This window comes from Podarcis vaucheri (genome assembly GCF_965113315.1).
Source record: "Podarcis vaucheri genome assembly, chromosome: 15".
Lineage (NCBI taxonomy): Eukaryota > Metazoa > Chordata > Lepidosauria > Squamata > Lacertidae > Podarcis > Podarcis vaucheri.
The window spans coordinates 9,149,839-9,175,277 of NC_138753.1; the positions used below are offsets into that span (position 1 = coordinate 9,149,839).

The window sequence follows — 25,439 nt, forward strand, 5'->3', positions numbered from 1 at the left end:
AGTGCTTCTTGTAACACAGTGCCAACGAACCTGCAGGCCTCTAGATACTGTTGGGACTCCAACTTCCATCAGCTCCAGGCAGCATTGGCAGTGGCTAGGGATGATAGGTGGTGTAGTTCAATAACCTCTGGAGAGCCACATGTTCCCCACCCCTGTTGTAACAGCTGGTGTTGATCTATATATCAGTTTCTTTGCTTCAGTTGTTCATCGTTCTTTCCATTCCACTAGAAGAAATTGTAATGGAGAGACAGAAGAAACTGCACCCTTCCCCTACCCTGTAACATACTAAATATGTGTGTGTGCCTTCCTTTCCTTGTAATGCAGCTTCAGTTAATGGATTTTTTAATTGTTTAAGTTGTTTTGTTTTCTAATACTAACAATTTTCAATAAGCTTTAAATATGTAAGTGCTTTTGAAAAAAATGTGGTGGTATTGATCCCAAATGGATTCTTTTACCATCATGTTGTTTTTTGGATGTTATCAGTTGCAGTTTCACCCTTTGTCTAAGACTTGGTTTCCCTAACAACAATGAGGTGTTTGAGTCTGAGGTCTTTGTAAGGTGACTTCCAGCTACTTCTTCAAAGGGCTGTCATTGCTTAGCATGTTTGATACTAATTAGTTCTAGCAGGAACACTTTGATTCGCAGAGAGGCATTTCTAATTGTCACAGAGCCTGAGTAAACTTAAGAAACAACCACCCTAAAAACTTGATAATGGAATGAAGACACTTGCAAATCAACGTTGAAATATAAACTAGGCCAAGGGCATTCATTTCTGTGGACTGTTGTCTAACCTTAGCCACTTCTGTGTTAACAATTCTTCACATTTTTGTGCAGCCCTCAGTAATAAAAATTGCAAGGTGGCTTGCTTCTAGTCTCCTTCCATGCACACAGGTTTGCAGTGTTCTGCTTGGGGCTATAAAGGTGTTAAAGGGCCAGACCAGGGGGTTTAATTTATATTGGAAGTAAAATGGATGTGGGTTGACAAGTGAGGATGAGGGTGGATTGGTAGGTGACAAATGGTGGTGGAAAGAAAACTAAGATGGTGGGGCATGGCTCATTGGTTTAGCATATGATTTGGATGCAAATGGTCCCTGGTTTTGTGCCCAACATCTCCAGCTAAAGGAACTCTACTTGAGGTGTTGAAGTCCCACTACCAGTTGAAATTAGACATAGTCAGAAAACATCAAGTTTATTGCTAGATGACAGGAGGGTATCTAGTTGCATTTTACTGTTCTTCTTGGTGGGCTGAGGATCATTACATGTGGCAAACTGCAGGAGGGGCTGCTCTTCTAAGCACATAATGATAGATGGCATAGGGAACAACTTAAAGATGAGAGTCCTAGATAAAATTATTTGAACTGGAAGGAGAGATTGAGAAGTGTGGCACAAGAAGAGAAGCTTTAGGTCAGGCATTATGAAATGCAAGGTTTAAAACTTAACGGCTAGAACTTTGAGATGTTCAGCTTAATGCCATCCCATAATACAGCAAGCATTTGAAAGAGAAATGGGCAAAGCTGTGGGCTTACATGATCTGGCTGTTGGCAGAAGATCTTAGTCAGCCTGTGTGCTTGCACAAGTACAAGGGGTGTTCACCACTGACATGTTCATTAATCACTTGGTCAAGCTTCACAACAGGGCTCTACATCCAGCTTTTAAAAATCTGAGCTGCATATTGCTCATTGTTTGTCTTTACTTTTGAAATGGGGGGAATTGTTTTGGGGTTGTGTATGTGATTTATTATTATTATTTATTTGCAAGAGAATCTGTTTGGCAGCACAATTCCAGTTATATTTCACTCATTCACATTCTATTCCCCATGGTGTTAACCCTAATCATAATACATTGGTTCTAGCAATTTGTCCTGCACAGTTGGAGAAGCTATTTTTGGATTTTTTCATCTCTTCTCCTGCCCCCACCTCCAGTTAATCCATCTCTGAGCTGGCATTGATGGCACATTCCCCATTACCATAGGCATAGCCAAGCAATACAAAGAGCTTCTGGGCAGGATTCCAGCTGGCTACAGATCCCTGCTCCCTAATATTTGAGCTTCTGATGTACACTCTGGTTCTGTGATATGCTTGAACTTGTAGCCAACTGTCAGGGTGGCCTGCTACCCATTTAGAAAGCGTGGCACTTTCAGTTTGTCACTGTTGTCACTTGTTTACGTGATTAGGACTACCTGAAGGTGTATGTGGTGGTTTTTTGTTTTGTTTTTTTAGCAATGAGTACTTCTGCTTGTGCCTGATGGAAGCCAAGAGCTCCCAACATCACCTATTGATGGTCCCAGTGCATTTATCAAAGGCCCAAAGGGGAACTGAGCTCTTGTGATAAAGTGAATCCCTTTATTTTATTCCTTTTTCTGTCCATCTGTGTGGAAAGAGGAAGCTATATTGAGGGCTCTATGGTGCTATCATAAAATAGCCTTTCCTGACAAGGCTCTTATTTCCGTAGAGAGAGATACTAAAAAACCATCCTCTTGCAAGATGGATGGGCTGATACTATTATTATTGTTGAGAAAAGATGCTAGCATATTAGTGCGCGTGTGTGTGTGTGCTCACGCACGCACACAAATAATAAAGGGATTGTGTTCTACTGAGTCGGTAAAAATCAATGATCTTTTAAAAAATAAATTTATTTATTCTTTACAAAACATTACTTTGATCTTCAGATATTTGGATGTAATAAAAAACTGAGAAAATAAGAATAAGAAATAAGAAACTGGCATGATCTTCTGTCAAACCAGTTTTTCTTTGTAAAAGAATCAACCAGGAACAGAAATATGCAATTCTTGTCGTTAAACACTATAATATAAAATACTATTTATAATTGTATCATGACAATTTAGACTTTCAGCTAGATACTATCTATGTCATGTAGAAACACTGTACTAACTTGCATCTATTGGCCTTTGCTCCTGGAAAGTTTTAGGGACCTTAGTCTTCAAGTAAATGAACTTGCTCAGCCCCCTTGCATGAGTATGTACAGACAACTACAGTTACAAAGTGTCATAGAGAGTCCGTTAACAAACATAGAGACAGCCAAACAGAAATCCTTAATCTCACAATCCCACAAGCAGATATAAATTCTGTAGTGTAAAAGGCACGTGGGCTGCTTGATTATAATTTTTAGATTATGCCCCAGGTAGTGCAGCCACATTCCATTTCAAAAGTCCATTTTAATTTTTATAGTGCTCAGTTGGTATGTGCGGTTGTACATGGATTAGAAAGTTGGAAGCTTAATTTATCTACCCTCTTTCTTAATTATTGAAATGGCTCTACCCTGATTAGTGATTGCCTCCTTGAAAAATATTGTATGAAGAGACCTAGGGTGATACAATCGTTCTGCCGGTGGTGGTTTTCACTCACAGTGTCTTGAGCATTGGATATTGCTTCAGGCCTATGTGTTATTCCAGCTACGTGATGTTTCACATCTAGAAGCACAGGATGTCTAACCGCAGAATTACTTGGTGCAGTGGTACTGAAGTGGTATGGCTCTTCCTGTGGCCATGCCATTTGAGAGTGGTTAAAAATTGCCTGAACTGCGTGAGTGCTGGGCTTTACACAAAGTGCACATTTCATCAGCAGTATGTATGGCTCAGTAGCCCGGCAGCAACGATATCATCAGGCTAAACCACAACCAACCCCTGAGCCTTCTACTTACTAAGCACAGGAGTCAGATCTGTACCGAAGCTCTTCGTATTAATACAAGTTGTTTCGGGTGGCTTTCCTGTAATTTCTGTAATGTTTGAAGACGTAAATCTGGAGCATGGGGGAAATTTAGTGGGCTGAACTGCTATACAAGCTGAAGTGGGTGAACAGGAGTCAGATCCCATGTATAATTTTTGTACGCATGGATCTTCTTGAGCAGTGTCAAAAATGTGACAAAACAAATGTGCTGGCTAGATTGCTTCTACATTACCAAATAGAAACACTTCCCCATACCAAGCTGAAAACAAATGCAACATGAGAATCAGTCCCAAGAGCCACACAATGCTGATTTTTACTGTTGTACTAAAGAGAACTGACAGGAACTGTTCGTCTTTGTGGTCTGCAGTCTGATACATGATGGCTATATTAGAAAAAAAAAGTTTTCCTCATGAACTTTTTCTGTTATATTTCACATATATACAAAATTTATGATCCATAAAATTAGACTTTTAAGAATACGGTAGAGATGTATTTTCTACTCAAAGCTGAAATTTGAGATGCATGAAGTGGGTGCCATTGCACTCTCTAAGGCAAGTAATATTCTTCAGGGTTTTGCATAGTCCACTCTTTTGCAGGGTGCATTGGGTCTTTCTGGGTAGTTGGCTGCTGGAATGAGAATTGCCCCATCCAAAGAAAGATGGAGCAGTTTTCCTTAGGCGGAATCTGCCACAATATGTCAGAAGGCTGCAAGCAACAGTTGGATATGGCAGGAGAGCTGATTTAGGATTTCTAAAGGCTAGTCTGACACTGCTATGAATCTGGTGCAGGCAGTGTGCTTGTGTCTACACCCCTGTGATAAAACGCCACATTTTGCAAAAAGGGAACCTGCTTAGGGAAGAATTTCTTTGAGCTTTGCGGATCTCAGGGAAGGGGACTGCAAACAATACTGTTGTGATGTGTCAGGCTTGTACATTAGGGTTGCTTGTCAGTATGGCATAGTCTGTTAGCTTCAACAAGTCTCTCAGCCAGCACAAATTAAGGCCCTTCTCCTGTCCTCTGCTTTGTGCCTTTGATAATTGTTTTGAAGCAAATTGGTGTGTTTCGTACTTCTAATTTTATGCAGCTCCTTCACTAATTATTACTGTCAGCAGCATTTTCCATCCAGGAGTGCTGTTCTGTTTGGGGGTATAAAAACTAGAGCAACCTCGCAAGTCCTCTGGCCATGATATTTATGGCTCAACATTAAATTTAGAAAGACAGACATGCACTGAAACTTGCTTCCATTAAATGCCCTGACTTTAGCTTTATGGAGCCCCCCCCCCCCAAAGCCTTACTAACAATTAGAAGCACTGGAGAAGGCAAATGACATTGACCTATCCAGACACCAGCTGCTTAAGACTTTGCTGTACTTGTGAAACCGGAAAATCAAGCGAGGCCTGCTTTTGCTCTTGCTTAGAGGCCCTTGTTAAATTATCCAGAGACAATTATGAGATAGTTATTGTTGAAGCTAATAGCACCTCTGAGCCCTTATCAAAAGCTGTTTTTTGGAGGGGTTGTTTTTGTTTTAATGCACAGCAGACCTGGAGCTGTGCAGGTGCCATTCCAGGCCCTCGTTTAATTTAAGCTGCTTTAGTTGGCATGGCAACTAGTTGAGACATCTGGGAGACATTAATGCTCAGGATTGAGGTTGAGGAGGATTTAGGTGGGAGAACCAAACAAGGATGTCATACCATAATAAAGCACAGAGTATTGTAACTGGTTTTCTAGAATTGTGCGTGTATTGGCAGGCAGGGGGGACGGGGCTGGGTGGGGAAAATCTGTATGGAAAGAGGAAAAATGCAATGGATGCTAATATGGGTGGGGATTTTACAATAGGATCATGTTTCCTGAGCAGATTCTGTAAGCCCTTCTTAAATTTCTCCATAAGACCAGGCTTTGCGAAGATGGTTAAGAACATAAGAAGAGCCCTGCTAGATCAGACCAAAGGCTCCTGTTCCCCACAGTCGCCAACTTATGAGAAACCCACAAGCAGGAAAGAAATAAGGCAGTAGCTCTCTCCTACGGTGGTTTCCCAGCAATTGGTGTGCAGGGGCATGCTGCTTCCCATTCTCCAGATAGCATGCAGTCGTCAAAACTAGCAGCCATCATTGGCAGAAGTAACAGCTGAGTAATATTTTTATTACGGCCATTGGAAATGTCCAGAGTAGTGAGCAAGGAACAAAAAAGAGGGAGATAGAAAACCTACTTTCCTGGGCATGATGAAATGAATCATAGTCCTGCGGTTTGTGAGTTGGAACCCGGGGGACGGGGGGGGGGGAGCAGCTTTGCAAGCTTAATTTGATGGGACAGTGCTGCAGGCAAAACGGGATTTCCATTTGCAGCAAAAGCCACGTGGGTGGTATATGTGGATGCAGTCACTGCTCTCCCTTTGAAAATATAAAAGCCAACATGTAGTGGGATCTGTCATTTGGGCACTAATTGGACTACATGTAAAGAAGCGACACTTTGCACAAAACTCCTAAAACAAGCATAGACAACTTGGCTCACTTCAAGGGTTGCATAAAATAGCGTGGGTGTGGTATGTCAGGTAACATGCCAGGCTTCTTCATCTAGAAAACTCTATGAGACTGTCATGTACCCTAAATTTCATTTGTGGAGGTTCGCTCTGCTTTTTCTGAAGTGTGCAGTACAATGACAAAAGAAGTGCTTCTTTTTTATGTTGCATATCTATATATCTATAGATAGATATCCTGAATCATCCTGAATGCATGGTCCCAGGGCAGCTACAGAAAAGTAGTAAGAGACAATAAAAGTACAATGATTAAAAATAGAAAATAAGTAAAAGCATACAGATGCAGCCAACTAAAATAGCATTAATCCATTCAAATAAAAACTTTGATTTTATATATATGCTAACACAAGCTGTTCTTAAAAGCCTGGGAAAACAAACGTTTTTTGCCTAGCATTCAGAAATGATTGGTAGCCAAGGTGCTTCCTGGGGAGAGCATTCTAAAGATGAGGAGACATTGCTGATAAGGCTCTCTCTGGTCATGACCTGTAACATTTCAGATGGTGGGGGACCCTGAAGGAAGATGGTGATCTCAGTGGGCTGGCAGATTGATAGTCGAGCAGGTATTTGGGTTCTAAGCCACATCGTTTTAAGCCACAAAGGTTAAGACCTTTTAAACCCAGAACAGATTTCTTCCACCTTGCTTCCCTCCCCAGAACTCTTCTAGTTCTGTCACTGCAGGCATAACCTGTTACCTGAAAATCCTGACGCACTGGTTTTGCTGCAGGCTGTGTGTCCTCCCAGACTCTTGTCAACAGCCAAACTTGTGGATCAGAGAATTCGCCTGACAATTGCATTGGTATGGGAGGTGAAACTGGGATACCATCTTGCTCTTTTTTGTAGTTACATCTAAGCACTTTATTGCTGACAGTGGGGAAAATCAGACCGCTTAAGCAGGTATGACTCAGGCAAACAGGCAGCAGCTATCGGCTGTTCTCAGGTGCTTTTTTCAGCTGTGTTCCCACCCTGATGATGCATGAGAGATGCAGGCGGGCTCCCTCTGTAAATGTCTGTGGTGCTTCCGATGCTCATTTGCATCTCCACCTTTAAATGTCAGCAGGAAGGGGGTGCTGATTTTTGTCATGCTGAACTACTGCTGTATATCGCCAGCAAGCAGTTGCGTTTTCTGCAACTGTGCCAGTCTATTAAATGGTTCCTTTTATCTTGCTTTCTCTATGTGAGCCTGCCAATTTGAAAGAAACAAAACTGGAACTTTAAAGATGTGCACCCAGATTGTATTGTTTGCCTAGTTTCAGGGTGCCTCTTCACACACACGAAAGGAGTTGGTAAAGTTATTTATCGGCAAAAAGAATTGCACAGGTTCCACTGCTGATGGTTCTGAAAATAGCAGAAATGTAAAGAAATGAGCTCAACGTTGAAGTTACTTTACTTGAAAAATAGGCTACATGTTTATTGTTCATTGGAATAACATTTCTGAATGTGAGCAATTTGAAAGCAATGTGTGTGGGGTTTTTCTTTTAAAGACTGCATCTTTCTTAGATTTTTCTTTATGGTCCATGTGTACATGAGGCAAAAATGTGTTTATGGTTTCAAAACAAGGAAGCAATTTGGTTTGTCAGCTCTTGGGGATCATTTGAGTCTGTATAGTACAGGCATGGCCAAACTCGGCCCTCCAGATGTTTTGGGACTACAGTTCCCATTGTCCCTGACCACTGGTCCTGTTAGCTAGGGATGATGGGAGTTGTAGTCCCAAAACATCTGGAGGGCCAAGTTTGGCTATGCGTGGTATAGTAAGACTAACTTTCCCTAAGTCAAGTTTGGTTTTTCCCATACCCGGGGAGTTAAGTAAGTAAATCAAAATAACAATTACTGTAGAATAAAGTGCCACTAGCTGCTACTCTGGCCTTTGCTACCTCTCTGTATCATGTGCTAAAGAGAAGGAGAAGAGACAGCTTTTCAGACATCTCTTGCACCAAGTTGAGGAGCTGAAATCCTTTGTCTGTACTTTCCTTAATGAGTGCAATTGAAGATATGTTGTTACAGAATTGATGCAGAGCGACCTCCATAAGATTATTGTCTCTCCTCAGCCACTCAGCTCGGATCATGTAAAGGTTTTTCTTTACCAGATTTTAAGAGGTAACATGTTTTTGGTTTTTAATGCAGAATGAATGTGTTGGGTCCTTATCCCACCTTATCCCCACTGCAACTTGTAAACTCACCTTCTCCATTACCTCTGACAGTGGAATCCAGCTGTGGGACCATCCATAAAGTGGGGGGGGGGGCAAGGATGGTGTATTGGTTAAAATGTGGCGAAGGGTGATGTGGGGGAAGTCGGGAGATTTATAAGCCTTTAACAACGGTGGTATACTTTATGGATCGGTCCTGCTCCATTTTTGATATGTTAATTCATTCCCTATGAATTATCCTCCCAAACTTAAAATGTCCCAGCATTTAAACTTGGTGAAAATAATGTGTTATATCTGATGTTAGTGCTGCTCAGAGTTAGACCTATTGAAATGAATGGGCATGCCTAACTTAGGTTTATTATCGTCACTGGGTCTACTTTGAGCAGAACTTTGTTCAATAGAACTCCATATCTTTTAATTTGAAGTTCAGTTCAGCTTGGAAGAATTTATTAAGTTGAACAAACCCAGTCTTTGGTGTTCAGAGGAAAAATAAAACTAAACCTTCTTAATCTTCAGCTATGCATACTCTGATGAAAACCACCACGACTGGGCATACTTAGAAAATATATGGTTTTGATTTCGACTTGCATATCTCCCAAAGCTTCCAAAATATTTAACCAGCTGGAGTTAGTCTAGTAAGGGACCTTTTGGCCATGGTCAGTCTTAATAGTAGCACCTTGATATACGTCTTAAACTCCTAACTTTGTATGCACAAATTTTAGGCCTTCATTAAAAAAAGTAAGGAGCAGATTTTTCCCCAAGAAACAAAACTTTGCGTTAACTTTTAATGTGGGGAAAATACTGGAGTGTTGACTCTGTTCCTTGATAACTTAACATTCTCCTCCAAATAGTCTCCTGGCCAAAAGAGAGCCTTCCAAACATATGTTAACTTGGAGACATAGAGTGTGCTAGTAAGCTGGAAATTCCTTATCAAATGCTACTATTACTGAGAACTGTCATTCTGCATTGAGAGCTTTGCAGCAGATATCTGTTGCCTGACTGGGTTAGTTTTGCATCCTAATGGAAGTCTGAAGAATGTAACTGCTCAACACCTTATGACAAAACATTGTAAATATGATGTCGTATTTCGTATGTAGATGTAGCTCATGCCTTATGTCATGCAGTCACTCACACATTTCCTTTAGTCTATGCATAGTGTGCCTTTTTTTTTTACAGCTTCTCTTTTTTTGTTTTTGTTTGCAGGTCTGAAATACCTACATTCGGCTGGTATTTTGCATCGAGACATTAAGCCAGGGAACCTACTTGTGAACAGCAACTGTGTTCTTAAGGTGGTTTTTTCACACCTATATAAGAAATACTGCACATAGCATGCCCAGGTCCAAAAGGGTTTTGCTATTTCTTTCAAAAATAGAACTAGAGGGTCGCTTCTATAATCCGCTTGTTGTCTGTAGCTCTGAGATGCTTAAAGCAAAACCCAGGAACCCTGAACTTCCTAGGAAAAAGCCCTAGTGATGAGTTGATTCTCTTCAAGTAGGTGCCTCTTCATTTGAAAAGTGTGTTTCCTTTCATTCCGGTACATTGTTACCATTATGAATATGGCATTGAACACAAGAGTTTTTGTCATCCCCTCTCACATTTGTACAATATTGGGGAATAGCAGTGCCTTGCTTTGACTTGGTTGAAGGAGAGGGAGGACTATAATTTCTCCCCACCTCCTGCTCAGAAGCCAGGAGCATTTCTCTGCAGATTAACAGCACAGTCTTGTCCACGTCTACTCATCCTGTTTCTCCTAAGTGAGTGGGTGTAGGAATGCAGCCCAGGAATCCAGCAGGAGCCTGGTCCTTCCATCTGAACCAACATAAAAGCTAAATTGATCCCGATATTTATCAATCATACAATGATTTGACTTGATCTGCACACCCTTCTGCTTCTAAGATCCATTATGCACACAAAGGTGTCACTTATGGGTTTCCTCAGCCTCATTCTTATGGGGCAAAATACCTGTGTCTTGGTTGTAGCAATTTATTCTGCAGATGGGGGCTTCCACGACTGAATGCTCCTCCATACAAAAAATTAAAAATCATATGCAGAGAAAAATCTTGTCAAAGTAAAGGCTAGGATAGAATCCTGCTCCCAAACAGTCTAGTTTACTTTGTAGAAGTTGGTGGGGCAGGGGGATTGTATATAGAAACATAAACACAGCTAATACTTTGGTAGGACAAACTCTTAATTGCACACAAAAAAATCTCAAAAACACAAGAAACCTGAGAAGTCTGAACACAAAGAAAACTTAACAGTTAGTGAACATTTCATCCCTATATTGGAAGAGCTAGATTTAGCATGAACGCAACTGTGAAATTTGAAAACTTGCCACTAGCTGAAGTTTCAGGCATTTGCTGAAATATTTCAGATCCTGGTAATCCTGAACTGTTAAAAATTTAGCTAAACAACTGTGCATCCCATAGGTACATATGCCTGGTTTTCATATGTGTGTGGCCCAAACCAGGCTTTATGTGGACTATTTGGAAGAAGGCAGATTCAGATATCACATATCAGCCACCATTCTTAAATCTGTATAAATATACCAAGTATTTACTCACCTCTTTCTTTCTTTTTTCCAGATCTGTGATTTTGGCTTGGCCAGGGTGGAAGAATTAGATGAATCTCGTCACATGACTCAGGAAGTTGTCACTCAGTATTATCGAGCTCCGGAAATCCTGATGGGCAGCCGTCACTACAGCAATGCTATCGACATCTGGTCCGTAGGCTGTATATTTGCAGAACTGCTAGGACGGAGAATATTGTTTCAAGCGCAAAGTCCCATTCAGCAGGTATGAAGGCATTTCAGCCTAACCCTGTCGATTAGCAAGTGATGCCCGGCTCTCTGACTCTTCTAGTGGATGGAATTCAGTGCGTGTCAAATTCTGGTTATTCTTAACATCCTGAAATCTCCATTGGGGTAGACAGTTAGATAAATGAAGTTGTAATGTCTTAAGTAATGCTTTGAAGCAGCTTAGCCTGTCCAAAATAAGGGAGAGTGTCCCATCTTTCTCTCTGGACTTTACAATGGATGGCTTCCTGATGCAGTTCAGGTACTAGTTTTGATCTTCACAGTTCAAAATCTCAAACTAGCAGATCTGAAGGTATCACCTCCTCCCATGTGAGCTTGCCCTGCTCCAAGTTTCTCCACCTTCAGAGGTGAGGGGGGCGGCTTCCAGTGATGGTCCTTTTGTGTGTTCACACCAAGACTTGAAAAATTTCCTCCCCAGGTATATTTCTCAGGTTTCTTCCTCTTTTCTGTGACAGGGACCATTGTTCGGCAGTAGATGGCATTCTTTGCTTTCAGAATGTCCCAGGTTCAGTCCCCAGTGAGCATCTCCAGCTAAGACTGGGGAGAGACCCCTGCCTGAAATCCTGGAGAGCCACTGCCAATCAGTGTAAACAATACTGGGCTATATGGACTGTTGGTCTGACTCTGTACATATAAGGCAACTTCCCATGTTCCTAACTAAAAATGTCTTTGTTGGGTTAAGCGCTTGGCAGCATTTAATTGTGATAGGATGCTTTTTTAAATGTATACATAGTTTTAATGGTGGCTGCCCCTTTGGCTTTGCATTTTTATTATAGTAAGGAATTCTGTTTAATTATTAGAGGGACCTAAACTGGTGGAAAGGCAGAATATAAATGTTTTAAATAAACAGTGGTTACTGAACGTTTGTGCAGTGGTTCTTCTGCCTTGTAGAACACTGAGCCGACAGCCTTGGTTCTTATTTTTCCTGGGTCCTTTAGCTCCTGCCTGCAGATAACAAGTTTGCAGCTTGCTGATCTGATTCATGCTCACAGCAACCTTCTGAGGTAGATTGTCATCCTTCCTATATGACAGATGGGGAACGGAGGTTGAGAGAGAAGCTTGCCCAAGGCCGCCCATCTTGTCCAGGAGTTGTGAGGACAGGTGTGGGTGGCTGATAATTTGCAAACTAGAAGTGCTTTTAAAAAATAAAAAATAAAAAAGTTGGTTGAGGAAAAGTGAAATGCTATTCCGAAGTTTTTCATAGAATATAAAAATGCTTGAGTAAATATACTGACAGTGTCACAGTCTTCCAGTGGTTACTATATTAAGGATGTTAGTTTCCACTGTAATCTGTCATCTCCAGGGTTGAAGGGATTTTGCGACAATTTGCTGGGGATCGTATGTAACAAAGTAAACACAGTGTTATCAAGAAATTGTTTCTGCCAGATTCGGGTAAAGAAGACCATGCTGTGGCTAAATGGAGTTTGAGGTTTAGCAATATAGTGGTACCTTGGAAGTCGAACGGAATCTGTTCTGGAAGTCCATCCAACTTCCAAAATGTTCGGAAACAAAGGCGCGGCTTCCGATTGGCTGCAGGAGCTTCCAATTGGAAGCTGCGGAAGCTGCGTCTGATGTTCAGCTTCCAAAGAACGTTCACAAACCGGAACACTCACTTCGAGGTTTGCGGCATTCGGGAGCCAAAACGTTCGACTCGCAAGGCATATAACTGGATTTCATTCATATGAAGTCTACAATATCTACAAAGTATTCCCATGGCTTCAGACAACCTGCATGGGATAAGGAAGTGCAGTTCTTCAGATAATAGAGTCCAGTTTGTCCCGCCTCAGCAACTGAGAGAAAGAAAATTGCATGTGACATGAAGGAGTGAAAGACTTCATCCACTTTGTGTCATCCCCTGCCCCATCAATCCACCTGCAGGATTGGAGGGCAGCAGAGCAGACCTTTGCCCTCTATATCAAAACTTGTAGATCCAGCACTGAATCCCACTACACAGTTTGAGAAGCTAAACCTACCCCCCAAATGGTGACTTGGTTGCTGCCATTTGCATTCTGCCAATGGTATATTCGGGCGAGTATCCATAACACTGTGGTAGAAAGATTGCTGCCATAGCTCAGTGGAATGCACACTCTGTATGCAAGAGGTCCAGACTCAATCCTCATCATCCCCAGTTGAAGGATATTGAGTAGCAAGACTGGGAAAGACCTGTTCCTGAGCTGTTGCCAGTCAAAGTAGCAGGACTGGGCTACATAAACTTGACCTAAATCAGTTTTTCAGGCTACATCCTGACTTTACTTGCACTCATCATAGCTGTTAACCAATCAAGCTCAGGTGTAGCATGCTTAATGTGCAAAACGTTTTGAGGTCTGTTACCTTCACAGGAACACTTTGTGAGGTTGGTTGCTATGCCCATTATTATTTTCATTATTATTTTTATCCTTCACCAAGAAGTCCCAGGGCAGTTTGCAGCCATTTAAAATTATAATCAGTTAAAACAAATTGCAGTCACAGGAATAGGGTGAGTCCTGTAAACACAGGTCAAAGGCCAGGGTGAAGAGATGCATCTTCATCATTCGCCAAAAACCGGAATCAGTTCAATACGTTGTTGGGGCAACGGCAATAAAGGAGAACTGCCAAATACAATCATTTTCTGCAGAACCTTTGCAAAATTACTGCTCTTTGCATTGGTTTAGTATCTACAAAATGGTGAGCAACTTAGGCCCCAAATACCTGAAACTCTGCCTCCTTCCCTACAGATGCTCTCAAGTGTTAAGGTCAGCAGAGGGGCCCCTCCTGGTGGTTCTGCTGTCCTCAGATGTTTGGGTGGTGGTGACCCAGAAAAGGGGGTTTTCTTTGGCAGCCCCTATGTTTGTAGTTTCCTCCCCACAGAGGTGCATCTGGCACTTTCGCTATACAGCTTTTCTCTTTCTGTTCTTTTGGGTACAGGTAGTTAGCCGTGTTGGTCTGCCGTAGTCAAAACAAACAAACAAACAAATTCCTTCCAGTAGCACCTTAGAGACCAACTAAGTTTGTTATTGGTATGAGCTTTCGTGTGCATGCACACTTCTTCCGAAAGCTCATACCAATAACAAACTTAGTTGGTCTCTAAGGTGCAATTGGAAGGAATTTTTATATTTTGTTCTTTTGGGGTTTGCGTCACACTGGGTTGTATCACATGCTTGTTCCACTCAGAGAGACCCATTGAAATTAATGGAAATGACTAACTTAGGTCTATTAATTGCAAATGGTCTTGTCTGAGTAGAACTTAGGTGGACGCAACCCTGTGGGACTATGGACATGTCAGCCCTACTGTTTTCAGAGAGTTTCAGATTCTTCTAACTTCCAGGCAATGGAGTCCTTGGAAGTTCTTTGAAGGGGCCTGAGGAATCCCTAACACAGGCATCCCCAAACTCAGCCCTCCAGCTGTTTTGGGACTACAACTCCCAGCATCCCTAGCTAACAGGACCAGTGGTCAGGGATGATGGGAGTTGCAGTCCCAAAACAGTTGGAGGGCCAAGTTTGGGGATGCCTGCCCTAACAGATTGTTCAGTCCCCACTAAAGGTTACTATTTCCAGGATGCTCATTGGGCACCTAAAATAAACAGCGATGGCTGCAATACATCTCCAGGTGAATATGCCTGCCCCTTAAGATAATCTTAAGGGGCCTTTCTTTGTTACAAAGCCTTCTGAGACTAGGTGGATGTCTACCATAAAGAGAACTTCTCTGTGGCAATGCCCAAACTCTAGAACTGTCTGCTTGGATGTGTTTTCCTGGCACCATCTCTTGTCATATTTTAGGAGCCAGGTGAAGTCTCCCCTGTTCTCTCATGCTTTTAATGGAAATTTATGTCCTCTTGTTGGCTTTTAATCTGCTGGTTTTACTGTCTTTTATCTTTGTGGGTTTATTTGTGGTTCTAAGGCAAGATATAAATCCCATACATGTGTAAACATGTACACTTGCCGCAGTTTCAAATAGTACCAGAAAGTGGGGAATAGAAGGGAAGAGGCTGATTGTGCAAAGTTGTGTATTCATTTAGGAAAATAGGAAGCTGCCTTATACAGAATCGTACCATTGAGTTCATCTAGCTCACTATTGTCTGACCTAACTGGCAGTGACTCTCTCCCAACCTTACCTGGAGATACTGAGAATTTGAATGTGTGTATGCGCTCATTGTTTGAAAAGAATATGCTTCTATCCAGATTAAAATTGTGGACAATTTCTTCCATCTTTACAGTTGGATTTGATCACAGATCTCTTGGGAACACCGTCACTGGAAGCAATGAGGACGGCTTGTGAAGGCGCCAAGGCACACATACTCAGGGGTCCTCATAAACAGGTAGGATGAAAAACTATGACTCTGAATTTCCCAACAAGCCCCATTCTGCAAGCACATTATGGAGGTGCTAATCTGGGCCTATTCTAATATAAGATTTTAATACTCGTTGCAATAAGTGGGCACAAGATTGAATGATAAATAATTGAAGGCCAGCCAGGAATCCTCTTTTTGGAATCATTTCATTAAATATTTTTTCAATGAAACACTATGCTGTATCACTAATATATTTAGTGAAATTGGACAAAAGGCAATACATTTTAGAAAAGTGGGACATTGAAGTTCAGACATATTAATCATATAAATTATCTATCAAACATACATTCTTCAAAAACACTTTATCCTTCTACAAAACATGAGACAATTTAAGATACAAAACTCTAGGTCAAGATAACAAGTTGATTATTTTTAATCCAAACCATTACAATTTTAGTGTACTTTGTGGTAGTTTCATTATAATAAAAGGAGCAGGTTTCCTCATGTTTAGCCATGTTTATTATTTCAGAGTACTTTGAGTGGTCAAATTCCTGTTCAGTGCATTGACTTTATACCTACCCTATTTCACCACAAAAATGCACAAACATTTTATTCAGAATTGCTGACTCCCGTATTTTGGTATACCATTCATTCTCTTAGCTCGTGGTATTTCCATTCTCTGTCAATATTCAGCATATTTTTTAATAAAGATTATAAAATAAGAAAGTATCCTAAAATAGAGTTTGGGTGTACTTCAGTTAAGTTACATTCTGCCTTATCTTCAGAGTGTTTCCCCTAGCGCTTCTGTGTGGTTTCCCAGCCCAACCACTGACCAGACCTTTTTAGAGCTGTAGTTTTGCTGAAGCATATGCCTTCCAACCATACCCTGTGTATCTCGCATCACATGGGGCTTTGTGCTTCACAGCCCATCTCTTGAGCAGTAAAAGTAGTTTCTGACCTGGAGAACTAGGTGACCTCACAGGTTCTTTCACTTCTGTGTTTCTGCAGTATTTAGTTTTTTTCTGAATGCATGGTGCCTTTTAAACCAAGGGCACTTGAGGAGCAGGAAATGGATCCAGGCAGCAGCCACAAAGTGAATTACCTAAAATATATGGCATGAGAACTTATGTGTAACTCTTTATTCCTGGATTCAAGACATAGTTGCCTGTTACAATAGGTTTCTGTTGGAGAAAGCAGGCAGGTCTGCTTGACCTGGGGTATAGGTGTAGCTGGCGGTGTGTAGTTCTAGTGAACCATGCATAGCAAACCACAAGAAAGTTCTGAGTTCATGTGCATTGATGATAGCATATGAACAATAACACTTAGGCTAAATTAGAACGAATACAATCCAATTACTTAAACAAGCCACTTAACCTCAATTTCTTTCACCATCTGTGTCTTGGGCATATCCGCAGAAGATATAAGAAAATTAAATATAATGCTTGGAGACTATAAAATGACTTGTAAATCTGTAGAGGAGCAGCTGCCTCATTCAAGAAAATGTATTGCTTCAACAGAGGATGTTAACTTGCACAAGTAATTCTGATAAATGTGAAGCTCAAATGGAACAGTCCCAGCTCACAAACAAGCTCTGTGTCCTTTAAAAAGAAAAAGGAAAACTTCAGTTCACTGAAATTCTGGTAGAATTGGGTATAGAGGGCTATGATTTTGTGCATGCAGGGCCATAAATAATACAGCTAAGGAATTATAAGTTTATTAGAGCTTTTGAAGAAAAATAGGGCAGGAAACCTCTCTGTAGATGAAGACTTTGTTTTCTTAGGCTACCATAATTGAACGGATCAATCATTGTGTATGTAAATACAATGGAGGAGCAATGAATATTAGCAGAAGGTCAATTTTGCAGTTCCTGAGATAGGCCTGCTACCTGAGTGGTGAATCCCACTTTTTGAACACACTTGTTAAATAATTCCCTGAAAGGACAACTGGGCAAAAAGTCCTGCCTAAGACCCTGCCTGTCGGAGAAGGCAGTACCAGACTAAGTGGACTAGTGGCTTGACATAGGAACATAGGAAGTTGCCTTGTACTTAGTCAGACCCATTCGTCCTTCTCGGTCAGAGTTTTAGGCAGGGTCCCTACCCAACTTTAAGATGAGATGCCAGGGATTAAACCTAGGACTTTCAACATGCAAAGCAGATTCTGTACCAGTGAGCTGTAACCTCTCCCTGTTACTTACACAATGCAGCTTCATATAAGACATGCTTGATTTTATAGCAGTTTGAATATGTGATATAAATCAATAGTTATCCTCTGCATCCCTGCAGAGCATTCATTCTCACTTGGCTTTTTTTGCCTTTTTTGGCTTGGGGTGGGGATAAACTGTGGCAGGTGTAAGATGTCTTGCCCAAGGAGCTTCCCCTACAGCTTTCATGAAACATTTAATACAGTTTGCCAGCTTCTATAAAGCTATTGTAGCACCTAACCTTTTCTATTAATGTTCTCCCATAAATAGATAAGGCAAAGGCTTGATTGCTTCATCATATTTCAGGCAGAGTATGTTTTAGTCCTTGGTTGGCATACAGCATATTCCTCCCACATACCAATAACAATTAATCATCTTCCATTAATAGGAAAACTCTTATATAATCTCCTCCCCCCTGCCTTTCTTTGCTCCTAATGGTTTTTTCCCAGCACCTGCACACTCTAGACCTCTTGTAATAAGCTTTGCTTTTTATATTTGCATAGGAAAGCAGATGATTTCTTTAAAAAAAGAAAAAGCACCATGCTAAGGAAATGATAGTGTAGGAAGTGCTGGAGAACAAACAGCTTCAAAGCCCAGAATTTTAGGCAATGTTCTTTTTTAAAAAGAAAATGGCAAGGCTTTTAGATTTGCATAAAGAGGTCAGGGCTATTTTTGTCTGTGAAAATTACTTTTAATTTTGGAGCTGTTTCCCCCACTCCCCCCTTGTGCTCTCATTCTAATTTTAAGATCAGGCACCCTCAGGCTGAAATCTCTCAGCATCCTTGATCCAATGCATAGTGACTCAGAAGAGCATAGCTTCTACTAGTCTTTTTGTTGGACAGTAGATACTGTTAGGATGAGCCACTGGAAAGTAAGGGTGAGAACGGAGGGCCAATGTCCAAAATGCTTCCGCACCATAATCTCCAACGGGTAGTCCCTGATCTCCTGTAGTTCATATGGCCCTAATAGATGTTGGCAATATTTAGCGAAACATCTTTCATTGTGCAGAAGAGTCTTCTGTTTCTAGGGAGGTCACTGACTTGGGGGGGTGTGAGAGAGTTTGAAGGTTCAGCAGAAGGAATAAAGTAGCCAAGTGGCTCTGGCAAGAGCAGATCAAAATGCAAGAACCAAACATGAAGCTAGAACAGGGAGCTGCAAACTCTGCCCTGGGGGCTACATTCTCTTTCCGCCATATGCACACAAGTCTCCACAAATAATTTTGCTAGGAGCAAGCGGCTCTGGCCCCCCAGCAAACAGGTTGTGTGGCTTTCTGCAGATCCCTGTTCCCAAAAATATTGGCAAAGTTGAAGAGAAGGTAGTAAGTAGCAGGAGTCTTTACACTGCTTGGAGAAGAGGCGCCTGCTGTTCCTTTTACACTTGTGATATCACACCATGCCTCTCTCCCAAGCCCATTATCTGCCAGAGGATGGTGGGGTGCGCCCTGTGTTGGTGACTACAACTAATGGCTGTCTAGTAAGCCAGCCACTGCCTTCCTCTCCTCATATACCTCTCTCTCAAACCATGGGCTTATGTTGTACCTTAAATTGTGATGGGCTTTAACTAATAAGTTGCTGTGTGTCCATCTTGGTTGAAAATCAGTTTGTCAACGTAATAAATACTAGTGTCTTTATACAAAAAGAGGGCAGCATTACTTGCTTGTTCTGTGAACGGAATTTAATATACATTAAGAAAGAAGCAAAAGTAATTTGACCCATAATGCGCATTTTCACCCAAAACATGGTTCTGAGAATAGCAACAGTAGTTTTGGAGAGGTACAGTGGTACCTTCGCTCTCAAATGGCTTGGCTCCCAAACGCCGCAAACCTGGAAGTAACTGTTCCAGTTTACGAACGTTTTTCGGAAGCCTAACGTCCGACGCAGCTTCTGCTTCAGTGCAGGAAGCTCCTGCAGCCAATCGGAAGCCGTGCCTTGGTTTTCGAACGGTTTCGGAGTCAAACAGACTCCCAGAACGGATTAAGTTCGAGAACCAAGGCACCACTGTACAGTACTTCATTTCCTGAGCTCAAGCATGGGTATGTAAAAAGGGGGGGGGGGGGAAGTAACCAAAACCCATTCTGAAGAAACTTATGACTAAGATAGTAAGCTTAAAATTAAAATAAATGAAAACCTGGGTTTTGTGGTCTAAAAATACCACATAGCATAATCCTTGTTCTTATGTTTCTTAGGGAGATTCTAAGTAAGAATGTCTGTGTTCATTGGATGCTATGTGTGTGTACGCTTGAGTGTGCATGTGCATGCATGGAGAGACTGCTGACAATGAAGAGTAGTATTGTGAATGGTTGGAGGAATGTCCTCCAAATGAACAATAATAATACTTAGCAGGTAGGTAGGTAGGTGGGTGGGTGGGTGGGTAGGTAGTAGATAGATAACTTGTGTGAAGCCCTTAGAACATTATTTCAATGACCTTTTAACACCCCTGTAGGTTTGGCTCAGGTTATCTTCCCACTGAAGATGCGTGTCTGAGGGTGGGGAAGAAAGAGACTGTAAAAAGTTCACTCAGCAAGTTGATGAGTTTACATACCTTTAAATATATAGAATTTACCAATTATGTACAGCATTACTGCACAATATCAGTGACCGAAATGAGGATATATATGAATACTTACATAGATTCTAAGCTTCAGGAATCCTTACTGAACAAAAATGGGAGGAGGGGATGCTGGAGACCTGACAGATTTCTGGAATGCAGGAATCAACTGACCTTGGATTTTCAGCTAGCAGGGCCGCCACTCAAAAAAACCCAAAAAAACCCCCCACCTAACTGGCTTCTCCACTCCATCTAACTCGTTATAGAAATAAAGTCTGGTAGCTTGGTACCTTGAAAAAAAGATTGAATCTTTAGGCATCGAGCTGGAGCCCCTATACAATTCTAATGAGCAATACATTTTCCATAATATCCTAACTAGATTAAAGGATGTTGAGAGACAAAATATTATGGCAGCAGTAAACAAAATTTGCTCCCCCGTATTCTATGATTTAAATATCTTAGATAGCAGAGCCAACTACGTCACTAAATTAACAATCCCAGCCCAACGTAGGGCTTTTATGCTGGCCCGGTTGAATGTCTTTCCCTCAGCTTTTGTCTGGGGAAGATATCAAAACATCCCTAGAAACAAGAGACTCTGCAGATGCTCTATGAATGTCCCGGACACCGTAGAGCATATTCTCTTTCATTGTCCATTGTACAGTACGCTCCGTCAACGCGTGCTGTCCCCTCTTCTGGGTGGCCTGGAACCCCAACAAGGTGAATGTGTGGGATTCTGCCTATCCGACGTTGACCAAAGGGTAACGGCGGGGGTAGCTGAGTTTTTGGTAGCAGCCCTCCAAGGAGCAGGTTAACAAGGAAAATCACTGACTCTATATGTATATATATATATATGTTTGTAGCCAACCGCTGCCTTTTTACATATATTTCAAGTCACTTATATGTTACTTTTTCTTTTATGGTTTTATCTGTACAATGCCTAATAAAGGTTTGATTTCAAAAAGAAATAAAGTCATTTTTGTTATAATGATTTCAGTTTTGTTCAACAACCAACCTCAATTTCCCAATTTCTCACTTTCGTGTTAATTCCAGTTTACCCTCACAATTCTAAGAGAACTGCAGTGATTAAATCTTAGAAATGCTGTCCTCTTTATCTCCTTTTATGCACACATTTCCATAACCTAGAAAACCTAGAAACTTGCTTCATTGAATGAAACAAAATACTGAGGGGTTTTGAACCCACATTCTGCTCCAGATAATAGGCCTATTTTAACAATAACTTTAAAAGATACAAGATGAGCTTTTCTGAGCTCTTTTCCTTTTCTTTTTTCAGTTTTAGCAGGGTCGTCTCCTGCATTTCTTCCCCTGCCTGCCTTCATTTAAGAAAGTTAAAATCGAGTCTTCTAGCAGCTCTGCGAAAAAGCAAATGCATATTACTATGAGAAAATGAAGGTGGGATTGGCTTGATGAGTTTTTGAAATGAGACATTTGCTTTTATCCCGCAGAGCTCTTCTTGTATACCTCTGTGGATTCTAGCAGAGGGATGTGGAACCTGTAGCCCTCCAGATGGAGTCTAGCTCCCATCAGCCCCAGACAGCATATCCATGGATGATGGGAGTTGTAGTATATCTGGATGGCCGCAAATTAGCCACCCCTGCTCTAGGTGTCTGTAGGTGTTCTGTTCATATGTGAAACTTTCCTGTGAGCACAGAGAGACAAAACTGGCATGCTAAGCTCTCCTCCCGCCTTGCCCTCACTTGTGAAAGGGCAAGGTCTGAGCCCCTACTACCCGTGCAAAGTTCCCCACATGAATTACAATCTGCATGATTGGGGATCTGAGTTGCTTGAGAACCCTACATGGATGTTTTCTGCTGCAGACCTCTCCCCTCCACATTTTGAATGGTGACTGGGGACAGGAGCTTAGCACATTGTCCCATTTCTGTCCCCCTGTGCTCAGATTTGGGCTTCACACAAGTAGCACAATTGCATTGGGTTTTTATGTTAAAGGTGAATTGCATGTATCAGATGAGACTCAGCCTGTTTTCTCTTTCTTTTCACAGCCATCCCTTCCTGTCCTGTATACATTATCCAGCCAAGCTACACATGAAGCCGTTCATCTCCTTTGTAGGATGTTGGTCTTTGATCCAGTGAGTTGGTGCTTCGTGTTCTGCATTTTGAAAGGGTGGGGAATGGATGGAAATCAAAAAATATATTTGTGTGTGCACAGAGAGTTAAGGTCGCTTGGCTCCATAGCAATCTTGACACCATGTCCACATTCACTGATGCAGCCTGGTCACGTGGACAAGGTGCTTGTGATGATGCGGCCAGCCATGTGTTCTCTCAGCCCTTGCCCCTCTTGGATGATTAAAGCTTGCCCGAGGAGGTTTGCCCGGATGGCTCCAGGGCATGATCAGCACATCCTTGTGCGAAGGCGTGAGCCCAGCCATCTTGAAAGAGGCACACAAACAACTGCAAAAGGCCCACCCTGTACCCATTGGTTTGTGACAACTACTGTTTGGTCACAAGTATCCCCATTTGAGGGAAGGTGAAGGGGGAAACTGCTCCAATATCACTGAAAGGAGAGTAGGAGACACTGGGCTTAAACAGAGCACATCCATGAGTCCCAGTCCTCACTCTATGAAAAACCGTTTCAACGAAGCTGTGTGGACATAGTTCCCCATTTCATACTGGAACACAGGTGCATGTCAAATTTGCAGATTTCCATAGCCGCTTGTGAATCTTCATGGGTCTCCATTTCGTCTTCTTCATTCTGCAAGCAAACACTGCTTTTAAAACAGTTCTGTTGCCTGAGCTTATCTGAGCTCCTTTCAACTCATCTACCCGGCTGTGGATTTTCTATCTTTACAACCGGCCACCCTCAGAAGGGAAGTGGGATTCTATCATGCAAAGGTGTTTGGTGACTCATCCTGGGCTCCCTTCTTCAGCTTAAGTGTTGGTGGCAGAACACTTGATTGGCATCATGTGGGCGCTTGCCTTTCTGTAGCAAGTGGTTTTTCCCCCTTCCCTTTTGCCACTTGTGTGTGGGGCTCTGTGCCTTCCTCTTTGGTCTCGAGCCCTTTGTTCTTGGCTTCAACTTTTCACTTTCCATGAAGCATCCTTGACTTTCCTTCATTTTAGCAATACTGAGAGGCAGCCTGTGGCTAGAGGACTCTTGAGGGTGGCTGTGGAATGCTGACAGCAGATGAGTTACTCCTTCCTCCAAAAAGCCCTATCTCTTTGCTCAGACCTTCCTGGAAGGAAGTGCATATTTGGCATGCCTGGGGTTTTTTTTTTGCCTGTGGTGAGAGGTATGGCAGAGGCTCCTTAAAGAGGAATTCTGTCACTGTTTTGGTTTACAACGCTCCAGAGTTAACAGGCCCTTAGGAAGCAGACCTCCCCTCCCTCAAAACCAAGCAGTATGGGAAGCTCGGGGGCAAGAAGGCATACCAAACTCATCAGAGGCTTGCCTTGATTTCAGTTTAATACTTTTACAATGGTTTTGCAACAACAACATTTAGCACAAAGCAGCTCACATTATGAAAATAATAGCATTAAAAAGTAGCAATTCTTAAAATTGCTATAATTGTACCAAAAAGACAATAGCATATAAGGCAAAGCAACAACAACCATATTCATCAAAACAGTTGATGCAGTTCAATACAAACTTACAATCACAATACAGTAGTACCTTGGGTTAAGAACTTAATTCGTTCTGGAGGTCTGTTCTTAACCTGAAACTGTTCTTAACCTGAAGTACCACTTTAGCTAATGGGGCCTCCCTCCACCACCACACCATGATTTCTGTTCTCATCCTGAAGCAAAGTTCTTAAGCCGAGGTACTATTTTTGGATTAGCAGAGTCTGTAACCTGAAGCGTCTGTAACCCGAGGTACCACTGCATCAGAAATGGCTGCTGAGCTCCAACCCCCTGCTAGCTGGCATACTCTCTTTGGGAAGGGGCTTCTTTGCCCAGAGCAGCAGCTGCAGCACCACAGTCCCAGGCAGCAAGATCTTTCGTACCCTCGACTTCTTTTTCAGCCTCAGAGAAATCAATCCTTTCTGTGTTGTTTTCTGAGGGGTGGGGCAACAGGCTCCACAGAAGATCCAGATTGCCTAGGATGTCTTTTTCCCCATATGGGATATTAAAGGCAATACTTTTCCACACTCTCTTGGAGGAGTGCACTTGGGGGGGGGGTCTCTCCTCTCAGGGGCTGCAGGCAAAAAGCCACAGGACAAGAGTGCTTTAGCTCTTGCACTCAATGCCCCAATGGCTCACACCTCTGGCAAGGCATGAACTTTCAAAGTTTCCAAGAGGTAAGGAGAGTAGACAGGCCCGATGAGTTTAAGGCTTTCGGGTGGAACCTCACAGGTACAGACTCCCAGAAAATGCCTTCTTTCTCTATAAAACGGATGTCTATGTCTCCCCATCTCTCTCTCTCTCTCTCTCTCTCTCTCTCTCTCTCTCTCTCTCTCTCTCTCTTTCTCTCCCCACCTAATATGTTTTACATATTAATCCAACCTATCTATAAACAGCTAGCACTCTTAATAAGATGCCCTTTGGGTCCAGCGAGTCAATTTAGTCTTGGAGGCTGTTTGCAACAAAGTAATTTAATAGTATCAGAACTACTGTTCCAGAAGGCATTTCTGGTGGGGTGGGGTGGGGTGGGGTGAGGAAGAGTATATGGTTTAACTTATGAGCCACCTGTTGCCACGTGGGGAAAAGTTCAATTATTCGCAGCACTGGCTATTTCAAGCAAACACTGCCTCCTAGTGGTTTTTGTAGTAGTACACAGAGGTTAGAAAAAATGATTACGGTAGTTTTATATTTGCATGTTGTGAATACGTGTGAGCAAAGCAAATAAAACCCCCCCTTTAAAATAATTAATTGTGTTTTTCTCTCCCTCCCCTCATATTCCAGTCCAAAAGAATATCCGCTAAGGATGCCTTAGCTCATCCATATCTTGACGAAGGGCGTTTGCGATATCATACCTGTATGTGTAAATGTTGTTTTTCCACCTCTACTGGAAGAGTTTACACCAGTGATTTTGAACCCATCACGAATCCCAAATTCGATGATACTTTTGAAAAGAACCTCAGTTCTGTTCGGCAGGTTAAAGGTCAGTATTTTAGGTTAGGAATGTCTCATTCCTCTTGGTTATTGTTGACTGCTTTGTTGTTATGTCAGATGGATAAAGCTGCACACAGAGCTAGGTATGTATAATATTTGTGTATAAAGCAGAGCATACGTAATATGTGTGCACATTGTGCCAGGAGAGCATCCTTTACTACAGC

General features: G+C 42.0%; 1 protein-coding gene across 2 annotated transcripts in view; it reads left to right on the forward strand.

Moving 5' to 3' along the window:
- The window catches only part of NLK (nemo like kinase), a 96,271-nt gene that overhangs the window by 67,172 nt on the left and 3,660 nt on the right, over nucleotides 1-25,439 (forward strand). For both annotated transcript variants that reach the window (XM_082201250.1, XM_082201249.1), the window contains exons 4-9: nucleotides 8,207-8,313; nucleotides 9,567-9,652; nucleotides 10,946-11,155; nucleotides 15,369-15,470; nucleotides 22,209-22,295; nucleotides 25,066-25,264. In XM_082201250.1, coding sequence (XP_082057376.1) covers nucleotides 8,207-8,313; nucleotides 9,567-9,652; nucleotides 10,946-11,155; nucleotides 15,369-15,470; nucleotides 22,209-22,295; nucleotides 25,066-25,264 — 791 coding nt within the window. The remainder of the gene's footprint in view (nucleotides 1-8,206; nucleotides 8,314-9,566; nucleotides 9,653-10,945; nucleotides 11,156-15,368; nucleotides 15,471-22,208; nucleotides 22,296-25,065; nucleotides 25,265-25,439) is intronic.